This window comes from Ochotona curzoniae, unplaced genomic scaffold (genome assembly GCF_017591425.1).
Source record: "Ochotona curzoniae isolate NIBS_2020 unplaced genomic scaffold, NIBS_Ocur_1.0 patch426, whole genome shotgun sequence".
Classification (NCBI taxonomy): Eukaryota; Metazoa; Chordata; class Mammalia; order Lagomorpha; family Ochotonidae; genus Ochotona; species Ochotona curzoniae.
Window position 1 is genome coordinate 852,141 of NW_024467002.1, and position 13,807 is coordinate 865,947.

Below are 13,807 nucleotides of genomic sequence, written 5' to 3' on the forward strand. Positions count from 1 at the left end.
TGATTTTTTAAGTTGTTGAAGTGAATAAAAATAATTGGTGCAAATGACAAAAATATTTATTATATATATATATATATATATAAAACTTTTAAATTATTTCTGTTAATCCAAACCCATATGGATAATAAACCCATCTACAGAAACAACACAAAGTCCTTCTGTAAAACGGGTGAGACTTCTCTGAAGAGGACTATGAAGTTTCACTCTGAAAGCAGCAGCATTGAAGATCTGAGTAGGCTAAGGGTAGTCAACACAATAAAAGTGCTAATCTTTCATCCTTGATTCGTCAAGATGGTACAAGATTGACATCAAATTTTCAATGTGATTTTTGCGGCTGGAGTGCATGGACTTGTAGAGTTCAGCACCCCTGGATTTGAACCAAATGTCAATTTCTGGAACTCAGCAAGAATATTTCACACAGAATGATGCAGTGTTGGTCCCACAAGTTCTATCTATGATATCCCCTTCTCCAGGGGGACAAATCAACCCTGCCAGCTGTCGTCAATCACAAGCGTGGCCCCAGAGCTCGAGGACGTACTGGCATACTTTGTGCAAGCTTAGCTGGCAGGATTATGTCAAAGTTGCAATACTTCCAACTCCAGCCTATCTTTCAAAATTCATCTCCTGCAAACCTCTACCAAGTTAAATCAATGTGGCTTTTATCCCAGCTGCCCCAAAAAGGCACCGAGAACCATTCTCAACGATTTCCTCTCTCTTTCTCTCTGGCCAAGTCCTTCATCAATTTCTTCCTATTCCCATCCTCACCAGTTTACCCCATGATCCCACCTGGAAAGCAATTCCTTTATGCTCGCTCTGGCCAATGGGGCGTGGGTTCTGTTGAACAGTGCTTTCTCCTGGGAGCTGGACCAAGGGGAGTAATATCTGTGTGTGTGTGTGTGTGTGTGTGTGTGTGTGTGTGTGTGTGTGTGTTTCTGGTACACACAAAAATACCAGCCTTCTCTCTCTCTGAACTTACGCAAGATCGGGGGAATCATCCTGACGGAGCCTTCGTGTGCCTTCTCCTCTCAGGCTTTTGCTCAGTCCGACATGGACTGGCCTTCATCTTGCATATCTGTAACTTCTCAATATACACCCAACAAATGAATCTGAGCATTGCCATCACTGCCATGGTGAACCACACAGCCCTGCAGGGCCAGCCCAATGTCACCATCAACTCCCAGGACGACTGGAACGCAACGCGGGAGGAATCCCAGGCCATAGTAAGTTTGGTGAGACAGAGGGCCCTTTCTCTGATTCATAATAACTTGATGGAAAGGATTGTTTTATAAGAGAGTGTGATTCATTTCACTGGCAAATATTTATTAAGCATAAATTACATGTCAGGAGCAACGTGAGAACGTAACAGACAATCTAAGGGGGTAACAACCCAACTTGGGATCTATGATTGTAACCAGGGACTGTCAGGGATGGAAACAGGCCACTTAGTGGTCATCCATTTTGATTCTATAATGATGAACATCACTCCATCTGGATCTCATGTATGGTGGTAAGGGTCCAGCATGCTGGCGGGCAGCTGGAATTGCAAACAGAGTGTCCTCAGACCCAGGCATTTCAACACGGGACTCAGCTGTCTGAGTCATTACACCAAAGGCCTGCCTCCAGCGATGCCTTCTTTCTTTAAAGACACTCTGTACTTCAGTCTCTGTCACATTTCAATTGGATGGTTGACTTTTGTCAGACATTGAAAAAGGTTGTACCTACATTTGTCTTTTTATATGCAGCTGATTAGAGGAATTGAAGAGAATTAGAAAGAAGGGAAACTGACTCTCACCTGCATCTCTCCTTCTGTCCTTCAAGTCCTCACAATGAAAGTCGTCAGCTCTCCAGCCAAAGACAGACAGTGAGCTTCTCTCTGTTGCCTAGGCCCCAGAATACGACTGGAACCCTGAAACCCAGGGCGTCATCCTCAGCTCCCTCAACTACGGCTCATTCGTGGCTCCACTTCCCAGTGGCTACGTGGCTGGAGTGTTTGGAGCCAAGTATGTGGTTGGTGCTGGCTTGCTTATTTCTTCAGTCCTGACCCTCCTCATTCCATTGTCAGCTGATGCTGGAGTGGCTGCGCTCATTGTCGTACGTGTTATTCAAGGCATAGCCCAGGTACCAAGATATTATCCAAGTACACTCGCAATATAGGTTCCAGAATGATCTCATATGTCTGAGAATGGGATGTCCCCTTCCAGGTCACGGTTTTGACAGGTCAGTATTCCATTTGGGTCAAATGGGCTCCCCCGCTGGAAAGGAGTCAGCTCATCAGCATTGCTGCATCAGGTAATCGACTCCTTGTCCCCACCCAACACACAGTCCAAGAGGCTGCAAGCTACGCTCCTCAGAAGGACCCACGTCTTCCACCCCAGCCCCTTTGTCTTGATAGTACTTGCTGTAAAGCCTTGCTCACAATGGAATGCTTACTGTATACCAGAGATTCTTGGTTTTTACAAATATTGATTTTACTTTTATACTTGAGCTGTATGAAACATAATCTCCATTTCATGCCCAAGGAAATTGAGTTACAAATGAACTCAATTTGTTGAGGATCACAGAGCTGAGCGAGCCAGAACTGGGATGAGGCAGTGACCCTGAGGCTCACACCTTCAGTGCTGCACAGCTCAGCTTCATAGGAAGCATGCAGATAACCAGTACAAGTCCTTCGTCTAAACCGTCCTTGCCTCTTCTGCTCAGGGGGGATGCTGGGATCCTTCCTGGTATTCATCGTGGGCGGTCTCATTTGCCAGACCATTGGATGGCCTTATGTCTTCTACATCTTTGGTGAGTTGGCACCTTTCAAATCTCAGCATTTTATTTCATGAACAGAATGTTGAATGCAATTTCTGAGGTCCAAACTTGCCTATGGTTAGCCAAATCCTAATCGATACGGGTGTTTATACTACTAATGCTGGTCATGTCAGAGCTAATCATGATGCGAGTTGAATGTGTTATAAAATGACACACAGAGTGTCCTTAGGACTTTTAAAGACATCAAAGCATTCCTTCCCCTTTCTAAATTAACATGAAAGAACTCTGGGGAAATTTCTTTCAAAGAGACTGGAAATGTTGTCTTGATGGGGTTATGGTGTTGAGCATGGTTGTTTATGTAACGCATTCTTCCAAATGTCTCATATGATGACAACAACCAGCATATTGTGTGCATGTGGCCTAATGGTAGGTTGAATAGTGGCTGGAATGAAGGATCCATCAGGAGAAACTGCAGGACAGGGCAGATCATGTGATGCTAGGGGAGAAGTTCCACACAGAAAGATCCCAAGCCACTTGGAAGGTTCCAGAAGTGACATCTTCCCTTCATGGGTCTCCAGCCGCTTCAGTGTGTCAGAACTGCAAAATCTGACCTCCTACCTCAAATTGCCTGACTCTCCAAGTTATACTCGGCTTAACTTCTCATTAGGGCATTGTCTTCTTCGACCAATGGATTCTGTAGCATCAAGTTAATATATGCGCCAGGGCAGAAGATCTTTGGAGATTGATGGCTATAGTGCATCAACCTTCAGAGATCATAAAAATCATTCAAAGAGAATGCCTCGCTGTGCTTAAGGGCTTGAGAACCAGTAAGAAGTATACACAAAGTATGAACTCATTAGGTAATTATTGCATTAATATTAATACCCTTCAATTTTAATGAACAACCATTGCTAATTTTCATATCTAACTCTTCCCACTTGCTTAAGCTCTTTGATGGCAAAGAAAAAAATTAAAAAGAAAAACCAATAAAAGAAAAAAGCAAAACACATATATATAATGTAAATGTATATATATATATAAAGGAAAAAGTTCCTGGATGACAAAACTGTGACTTTGCAATGCTATATCCTTAAAAATTTAGCGAAATGGATGGCTTCTGTCAAGATTCTAAAAATGGAATTTAATAATTGCTTATATATTTATTTAAAAGGAGATTTACAAGGAGAGCAGCATACACACGCATGCACACACACACACACACACACACGCACACACACTGTGCCAGAGAGGGTTCATTCCCCAATGACCTCAATGGATCAGGCCAAAGCCAAGAACACTTGGGAATCTTATGCTGCCTTTCCAGGCATGTTAGCAGGAAGTTGGATTGGAAGTGGGCAGGAGGAATTTGAACTGATGCTCATATGGGATGCCAGTGTCACAGGTGGCAGTTTAACCTGCCGGTCCAATTAAACAGAGAATTCTGACAAGTGTCATATTTCCACTCAAAACTGATAACACTGTGTTTCTCAACAGTGTAATGATTTATATGTTGAAGAAAATGTGTTTTCGGAGTATGAATTCCGTTTTGTGTCTAGACATGAACTGGGTAATTAATTTTACATACAAAGGTTATCGCTTTGAACTCTCCATGCTTTCAGGAAGCATGGAGAGGAAAGAAACTGTACAAGCACATCTAGTGGGAGGGCTTCGGATAGGTACTCATGCCTGGTGGGTATTTTCAAACAGTTGGGGCAGATGCAGCAAGAACCACTGACGGTGTGCTATGCTTTAAAGAGTGCTTTGAAATAGTGGTTATTGACTCTCATTGTTCTGAGGCAAGCTGGGTGTCTCTGCATTGCTTTGGTCAATGGAATAGCTAGGACATGTTCCCCCCAAAGGCCAGAACATCCCACAAAACAAATAAACATACAGGGTACTTGTTCTTAATGCACTAATTGGGATGTCTCATTGCATCGGCACAAGCAGGTACTAAGGATGAGGCCAAAGTCAAATGGAAGGGGAGTCTTTCTGTCTGTGCTAGGGCTATCGAAAGGCCAAGTTGCAGGGAGGAGTGGAGTGTGGGGGCCATTCTTTCAACCTCAGGAATTGTCTCCAAGCAGAGGCTAGCTGAAGAACTCCAACGGGATCCTCTTTCTCCAGGTGGAATTGGCTGTGCCTGTTGTCTTCTGTGGTTTCCTCTTGCTTACAATGACCCTGAGAGGCACCCCTTTATCAGTGCTGATGAGAAGAGACACATCGCAGCATCACTGGCTCAGCAGGTACTCAGAGCACTCTCCTTCCACTTCCCCGCGTCTCTGTGTCTGCACATCTCACTGAAGAGGGCGTTGGAACGGAGCTCTTGTCTCTGGCAGAGGGATACTGATGGTTGCTTTCTTTCAGGATCGCTTGCCAGACTGGTCTCTTCCCATTAAAGCTATGATCACGTCTCTGCCACTGTGGGCCATATTACTGTTTCATTTCTGTGAATACTGGACCTTGCAAATAGTGATGACATACATGCCAACATACATCAGTTCTATGCTTCAAACCAACGTCAGAGATGTGAGTACAGAGACAGTTCACCTGGCCCTTCCATTTCAATGCTTTGTTATACAGTTCTCTCTTTTATCCGTGGTCACAGGATCGGAGCTTAGGTCAAGATCCCCAGGTGGGGAATGTAACCTGGGTAACTTGTGTTCTGATTGCTCTTAACATGGTCTACTATTAACTGGATCAAGATAGAGGGGGGCCTAGCTTAGGTTGGTATTCATAGAATGTCGTATTTCTAAAAGACCTGTACACAAATTTTATCTTTGTTTCAATCAGCATTTTGTCACAGGATATTCCACTGATGATATAACAACAAAAGATGAACAAAGGAAATTCCGCCTTTGAGAAAACTGATGAAGATCCATCAACAGCCTAAACTGAAAATAAGACATTATTAATAGGAGATACAGGGAGAATCAAGATGGCAGAATAGGGTGAGGACACATTTAAACATCGGAGAAACATTACCCAGGGAGAAGTAGAGAGGGCACATTCCAGGGAATAGAAGAGGACAGGGGAACCTGGAGGCTGACAGACATGAGAAGCAGTGGACACAATGGTGTGGTGTTGCAGTAACTGATACCCAGAGCCATCCAGCAAGCAGTGATCTGAACTCCACCAGCAGCCGGAACTCCACCAGCAACCAGGTGGGAAGGGACATTCACCGGGAGCTCAGGAGGTGAACCCAGACAAAGAACTGTCCGTCCTGCTGGTTTGTTTGATTTGACCAGGAGCAGAGACAGAGCAGCAGATCCTAAACAGGTGGCAAAGGAACAGGGTGGATTTCACAGCCAAGACCCCCAACAGAATCAAATTGGGTACCGTTTTGTGTAGGGAGGAAAACGCTATGGGACAGGAACTTGCCTGCACTAAGCTAGGAGCAAACTCATTTCTGACACAGTGAATTGCAATGACATGACATCCTACAGGATCCACCCAAAACAGGTGCAAGTAGCCCCCAGACCTAACAGCCAATAGATCAAGAACTCTGCACTGTGACATTAGGCACCATTATGTACAGTGTGGCAAAGGCTTTGAGACTGCAGGGACAACAGTGAGCTGTGCATGCTCTGAGCTGGGATGAACTCACTAAGTTCAATGCATTGTACTGGTCACCACTCAGTGGAGGGAGTGGCACAAGTGACCACAAACAAAGAGCCATGTACCAACTGCATTAAGTAAACTCAAACTGTAGACCTGTGGGTGACTTACCTTAGAAATCTACCCCAAGGAGAATCTGCTAACCAGAAGTACAATGACCACGAGCAAAAGAAAAGACAAAGGCACAATGAATATTACTGAAGAATCCGCTGCAAAAAGAGCAAAATCCTTTGCCAACCTCATAGATAACTGAGGAAGACATTGAGAAAATGGGTATACAGAATTCAAAACACTTGTTATAAAACTTCTTATCAACAATGAGAAGCACGTAATACAGGCATTCAAGGAATTCAAGAAATATGTCACACTGGAAATGAATCAAATGAAAGCTGATATATCAGAAATGAAGAATACAGTGGAGCAAATTAAAAGTACAATGGAGAGTCTCCAAAACAGAATGAAGGAGGCAGAAGAAAGAATCTCAAAATTAAAAGACATTCCTTGTCACCAGAAGGAAACAATCAAACAGCTGGAAGCAGAACCGGGTTAAGCTAAAAAATATTCAAGGATAAAACACACTATTAAAGACCAAATATAGGTTACGGGAGTTCCAGATGGTGCAGAAAGAGGAGATGGGTTTATAAGTGTATTTAATGAAATAATGAGGGGAAAATTCCCTGATCTGGAAAAGGAATTGAGAAACAACATCCAGGAGGGGCACAAAACTCCCAACAGGGTTGACCAAAAGTGATCTTGGTCACAACACATGAAAACCAAACTCTCTTCAATCCAACATAAGGAAAAGATCCGTAAATGTGCACATGAAAAACATCAACTGACATATAAAAGAATGCTAGTTAAACTCACAGGAGACCTCTCACAGGAAACTCTACAGGCCAGAATGGAATAGAGTGACATAGTCCAGATTCTAAAAGCAAGAAAATTGTCGGCCTGGGATAACATACCCAGCAAAGCTTTCCTTTGTGTTTGAAATTGAAATGAAATTCTTGCACAGAGAAGAAAAGTTTAAAGAATATACCTCTTCCAAACCTGCCCTACAAATGATACTTCAAGATGTTCTCTTGACAGAGAAAAGGAATAGCACCCACCAAAACCAAAGGCAAATGGGAAGAACATCCCAGTAAAATAACAACAGAAGACTAAATCAATGAACAATCCATTGCTAAAATGACAGAACCAAATTACCACCCATTCATATTAACCCTGAATATAAATGACTTAAACTCATCAATCAAACGTCATAGATTAGTAGACTGGATCAAAAAACAAAACCCATCTATTTGTTGCCTACAGGAGACATATCTCACCAACAAAGATCAGTGGAAACTATATCTCATGGATTTTGATTTTTTTTTGTTAGTTTCATCTCTTCAAAACACTTTCTTCTGATTAAATTCTTCACTGACTCATAGATCATACAGAAGCATCATGTTCTTCAAGAAGGTTCTTGATTTTCTTTTTCATTTCTTCAGAGACACATTCATTAGTCACTCAGCAGCATGTTATTTAACTTTCTGTTGTTGATTTTGTGTTGTGGCTTTTGATTTAAAGGGATGTATAGTAGCTGTGTAATGGAGACTATCATATCTAGTAGCATTTTATTTAACTTCATGGCATTGTAAATTTCTGTTTTTCTTCCTGTTGTTGATTTTGTTTTGTGGTTTTTCATTTAAGGGGATGTACAGTAACTGTGTAATGGAGACTATCATATCCAGATGTGAGGATACAATGCAGTATGCATCTCTACTTCCAGACAAAGATGGACTCCCAATGAAACTGTTTACTATATTTTGACAATAGGATACTGCCATTGTCCATGCCAGCAATGATGGACAATTGACTGTTTATGAAGAACTATACTAATAATATAGGGGAACTTAGCGGTGGGGGAGGGGACTTGAGAAGAGGGAAGGAAAATCCCACGGTCTACGGAACTGTGTCCTAAAATGATGACAATAACAACAACAACAATAATAATAATAAAAAGAAGTACAATAAAAATTTTAAAATAGGACATACAGTCCCAAATAGGACACATATAAAAATTATGGACATTTAAAATTAAACATTTTGTACTGTTCTCTGAATTTTCACAGAATGAACGGGTTTTCTGGTTGTTTAACGCAAGCCTTTTAACTTCTGCTACAGCGATGTCTTTTTAAAAGAAATTTATTGTTGTTTATTTGAAAAAAAAAAGTGTGGCATTTACAAATTTACTTCGCAGATGGCTGTAATAGATAGGACTGGGCCAGACTGAAGTTGGGACCCCATCCAAGGCTTCCATGTGGAGGGGGAACCCAGGGACTTGAGCCATCTTCTGCTGCTTTCTTTCCCAGGTGCATGAGAGGGAAGTGGGTTGGAGGCAGTGCAGCCACAAATCAAACCAGCACTCTGCTTAACCTGCAGAAGACAAGTGGCAAAGAGGACATCAGATGGTGTGGTATCTAGTGACAGATCACAAAGTCTGGGAATTGTTTAGTATCTTCACCCTCCGTAATCTAAACGTAGCTTTTTACTGAGAGCTCCTCTAACCGTGCTCAGAGGCTCCAGAAAGCTGACCTTCTCAATGGGGGGTCAGGAGCCAGTGGTCCTGAGATCAGAGAGCCTCAGAACAGAAAAGTGGTCCATTGTCTCCTACAGGGGTTCAGGGTCTCAGCCAGCAAGGAAACCAAATTTACCAACCAGGCACTCGGGGCAAGGCAAGACCAGAAAAACCAGGTAATAGGGCTGGGTGACAGTTTCCATGAGCCTCACTATATGGTCAAGTGATTTGTGTCTGGTGTGGGACCAGAAAGGAAACCCAGGATGAGGAGGAGAAGGATACGTGAGGTCCTTGGACGAAGCCACATGAGCCTCGATGACCTCAGCTACTCGTGTGTAAAACGAATGATCCACTTGAACCAGGTGAAGATCGCTCCCTTTAATGATGTGCTTGTATTCTACGCACGATAGTCCTCTGATCCTGGCAGATTTAAAAATGTGAATTTAGAGATGCAAAAGACCGTAATAGAATTCAAAATTTCAAGACAGTATTAAAAAGTGAGCGAGTGGAGGGCGGTTCAGTGGTGTGGACGGTACAGCTGTCATCTGCAGTGTGGGCATCCCCCAGGGGTGCTGGTTTGTCATGTTCTGGCTGCTCCACTTCCAGCCCAGCTTCCTGCTAATGTGCCAGGGAAAGCAGCAGAAGATGGATCATGGTTTGGGGTCTCTGTACCCACATGGGCAACCTGGAAGAAGGACCACGCTCCCGGCTTTGGTCTAGCACAGTGCTGGCCCTTGTAGCAATTTGGGAAGAGAAGGAGCGGATAGATTCCTTTCACGCTGTCTCTCCTGTGGCTCTACTTTTCAAATGCATTCTTTAAAAGTCTATCTTTAAAAAGTCAGTTGTGAGAAGTCCCACTCCCATTCATATTTCTGATTGGTCCTGCTCTCCTGGACGACTCCGCAAATAACTTTTCTAGATTTTGCATTTTATTTCCTTTTAAGAATGCAAGCACTCATGAATAGTCATGTTTATTTTCCCAGTTTTTATATAAAGCAGTACAGACTGCATATGCTGGTGTGTTTTATATGTGAGGGCACCTCGAGACACTCATAGACAAGTGTGCCGTAAGAAAGCTATGTTTGGGGTAAGAAAGTGTTTTTACATCACACTTACCTTTTAATTCTATTTTGTACAACTTTTGGGATTCCAACCCACTAAGTTTTTGCCATTAAATATGCCATGAAGATCTTTTTGTATCCGTACACGACACCCTTACGACAGGTGTTTGGGTTGCTGTTGGTTTTTGAGCAATGCTGCAAGTGAAAACCTCATTCATTTCTCATGCAACCGCATGGCTATTTCTATGGAATAATTTTTTGCATATCAGATTGCTGAATCAACGGCAGAATGTCCTATAGACTTTTACATTTATTGAAAATTGCCCCCTTCTCTATGTGTGTGTGTCTGAAGAGAGAGGGAACAGAACCTGTCACAGAGCATGCCAAAAATCTTGCAAATTTTTGCTAGCTTGATCCATCAAAACTTATATCTCTCTGTAGCGTTGTTTTGCTAGTGTTATAAGTGAGTGTGTAATTTTTGATGTTTAAGAGTCATTTATATCTGTTTTGCCTTAAGTTGTTTATCTCCTTTGACTGTTTCTCTGCTGGCTTTGATTTTTAAAATATCTATTTTCTGCTGAATCTTGGATTTCTATAGAGCCAACATCCGCTTTTCTGGCAAGGTGAGCTATATGCATATGTTCCCTCGGGCACTAAACTTACCCTAGCTCATATGAAGGGAAGCTGGGGATGTGGTCAGCCCATCTGAGGTCAGCTGTGTCCTGGAGGGTGGGCATGGCACAGCTGTTCTCTTTATCTCTGGTCCTCAGAGTGGGATCCTGTCGGCACTGCCGTTTGTTGCTGGCTGGATCTGCATCATCCTGGGAGGTCTCTTGGCAGATTTTCTCCTCTCCAGAAAAATCCTCAGACTCATCACCATCAGGAAGCTCTTCACTGCTATAGGTAAGGAGCGTGCTGGGCACAGGAGTGCTTGGGAGCCACTCGCTCAGGCAGCCTGCCCTTCATTCTGTGTGTCCTTGCACCCCAGGGGTCCTCGGCTCATCGGCCGTCCTTGTGTCTCTGCACTGGGTCAGATCCAGCCAAGGAGCCACCATGGTCTTCTTGGTCCTGTCTGCTGTCTTCAGCAGCTTCAGCCAATCAGGAGCCCTAGTGAACTTCGTGGACATCGCTCCTCGGTAGGGATCCCTTTGCCTCCTTCCTAGGAATTCATTGAGGGTCCAGCAGCCCTCAATCTGACACCCAGATAACTTGAGACATGTACCACAAGTCACAGGAAATGTCAATTCTGGTCCTACTCCCGAATAATGCCTGCAGGGGACCTGGAGCTGGTCAGTCAGGGTGAACTCGATGTGAAAGAAGACTTAAAAGGATGAAACAGGAGAAGTTGGTAATTCTGCTCATAGCTCAGCTGGTGGAAACACACATGTCTCTCTTGAAGATGTGGGGCCAGAACAGTCATGAGAAACCACAGTGTTTTCGTTTACATGAAGGACAAAGACACAGAATCATAGCAGAAACCCTCATCCCCACTGCAGGTGCTTGCAGAGTGGACTATGTTTCCAACCGTACTTCTAGGGTCTTGGGTAGCAGCAAACATCACACTTGATCTTCGGGACAGGAACCACTGAGACATGTTGTCTGTGATACCTTGGGCTCAGAAAGAAACTTTGTCATGCCACACAAGTCCCTCTATACCCCAATAAAAGCCTACAGAGGCAGGTTCAGTTGCAATAAACAAGCAGATCTATAAACCTGTGAAAACCATCATTCTGCACAAACAATAAGCAATATCAGCCAACTAGCACAGTTCACGTCTTGGATGCCTCGCAGTCCAGCACAGGATTAAGCTCTTCGCTGTTTAGTATGGTTTGTTCAAGTTGAACCAAGGCTTGGTGCAATTACAAGCCTTCAGATCAACAGAAGTCTACCCCAGAGTGACCCTCTGCGTATGTGGAAATGTCCCTCTTCTTCCCCCTCCCCAGGTACACCAGCTTCCTCAAGGGGCTGTTTCAAATGTGTGTGAACATAGCTGGAGCCATCTCTCCCAGCGTCTCTGGAGTCTTGCTCAGTCAGGTGAGAACATTTCTCTGGTGAGTAGTCATAAGAAAAAATCAAGCTAGAGGGCACTTAATAGAAGTCAAATCAAGAGTAGTTCTGCTCTCTTTTCAATCTGATTCAACTGCAAACTCAGGAATCAAACACTTGATGCGCCCTCTTTCCCACCGTTGGCTCTACTTGGGAAGTTTCCCATGTGTGGAGTAAGGGGCAGTGCTCGGGATTACACATCTGTGCTGCGTGAGTTCTGCAGGACGAGATTTTCATGCTAAACACCAAAACTTCTAGCAGTGCTCCTGACACTGCTCCTTGTGGAATGGGAGCACCCTGGTTTGCTGGGGACCGAGGGATTTGCCAGGATTCAGACTTTTAGTGTTAGAATAATGAATGTTCTTGGCAAAATGATTCTATCACTCTGCACAGAAACCCACAAATATTTGCAGAATGAATAATGCAAGATGCTGAGTGAGTGTCAGTGTGTGGGAACAATGTTTTCTCACGTATGGGCTCACGTACAGTTGGTAGAGATGTTCTTCTGAACAGTGTTTCTGTTTCTCTAATTGTATAGAATTCCAACCTAGAACCGAGTGTTTCACCTAAACAAAAATCAATAAATTTGTTTGGGGACTTGAGTTTTTCCAAGAATCTCATTAATGCAGATGCGAAGAAAGGTGTGTTTTACGTTCACTCATCACTCTTAAAGTGAATGTAGATGAACAAAGAAGGCTATTCAAAACTGTTGATTCGTTTGAAAGAAGAGATGAGGAGGGAGAGAGGGAAAGACAGAGAGAGACAGAGAGACATACAGACCTCAGCTGTCGTCCTCCACCACTGCCCACAACAGCCATGGTTGGGCCAGGATTCGGGAGCTCCGTCTGGGTCTTCTCCATGGGTGGCAGACTCAGGGGTACATTAGAGGCAGCTTCAATCAGGAGCAAAACCAAGGCCCTCGCCCAGGTCCCCTGAAGTGGGATTCACACAGACCCATGGAATCCTAACAACTGGACCAAATGCCAGTCCCAGAAATGGCATTTCTTTTTAATAAAATAAGTTTTATTCTCTCTCTCTCTCTCTCTCTCTCTCTCTCTCTCTCTCTCTCTCTCTCTTTTAAGCTCTCATTCCCTTTCTGTCATTGACTAACGCGTTGTCAGGGAATTTATTGTTTGAAACAGAAATTCTCACACTGATCTCGTTTCTCCCTTGTAATTTGCCAATCTGTTCATTACGCATCCATTCATTCATGCACACACTTCACTAGAACCAGGAAAGCAAAAGTTCCTTCTCTTATGAAACCTGTATGGCAGGAAAAGAAACCAATAGAAAACCAGTGAAATAAGTGGAGTTCGTGGTACATTGAATGGAGGTAGATGATAAGAGAAACGTGAGAACAGGGTACATCACAAGGTGGAATTTCAACTTAAATGAGGTCAAGAAAGGACTGCTTGAAAAGTCGCAATTCAGCAAAAGTTGGACAGGTGGGTGTCTTAGCCAGCAGCATTCCCGTTGCTAGTCTACCAGCCTCATTGGCAACTTCCACCAGCAAGGAAGAGCCTGACGCCGTAGCAGGGTTAAGGGAGGGGCAGTGAGCTCTGCAGCCAGAGCCTCCATGAGCCAGCATAGATGGGAGTTTGGAGACTCTTCATAACTTGGTGTTTCCTGTCTCTAGGATCCAGAACTGGGTTGGAGAAATGTTTTCTTCATTACAGCTGCCATTAACATAACCGGCCTGATCATCTACCTTATCTTTGGCCAAGCACACGAGCAGGACTGGGCTAAAGAAGAGACACTCACTCACTTCTGA

At 43.6% G+C, this 13,807-nt stretch overlaps 1 protein-coding gene across 1 annotated transcript; it reads left to right on the forward strand.

The window, feature by feature from the left end:
* The first annotated feature begins 1,037 nt into the window (after positions 1-1,037).
* Positions 1,038-13,807, forward strand: LOC121167788 (probable small intestine urate exporter). Its single transcript, XM_040997378.1, has 10 exons — positions 1,038-1,220; positions 1,885-2,118; positions 2,202-2,289; positions 2,701-2,787; positions 4,876-4,994; positions 5,116-5,277; positions 10,761-10,893; positions 10,979-11,126; positions 11,934-12,024; positions 13,673-13,807. The coding sequence occupies exons 1-10, from the start codon at positions 1,101-1,103 to the stop codon at positions 13,805-13,807; spliced, it is 1,317 nt and encodes a 438-aa protein (XP_040853312.1). The 5' UTR covers positions 1,038-1,100.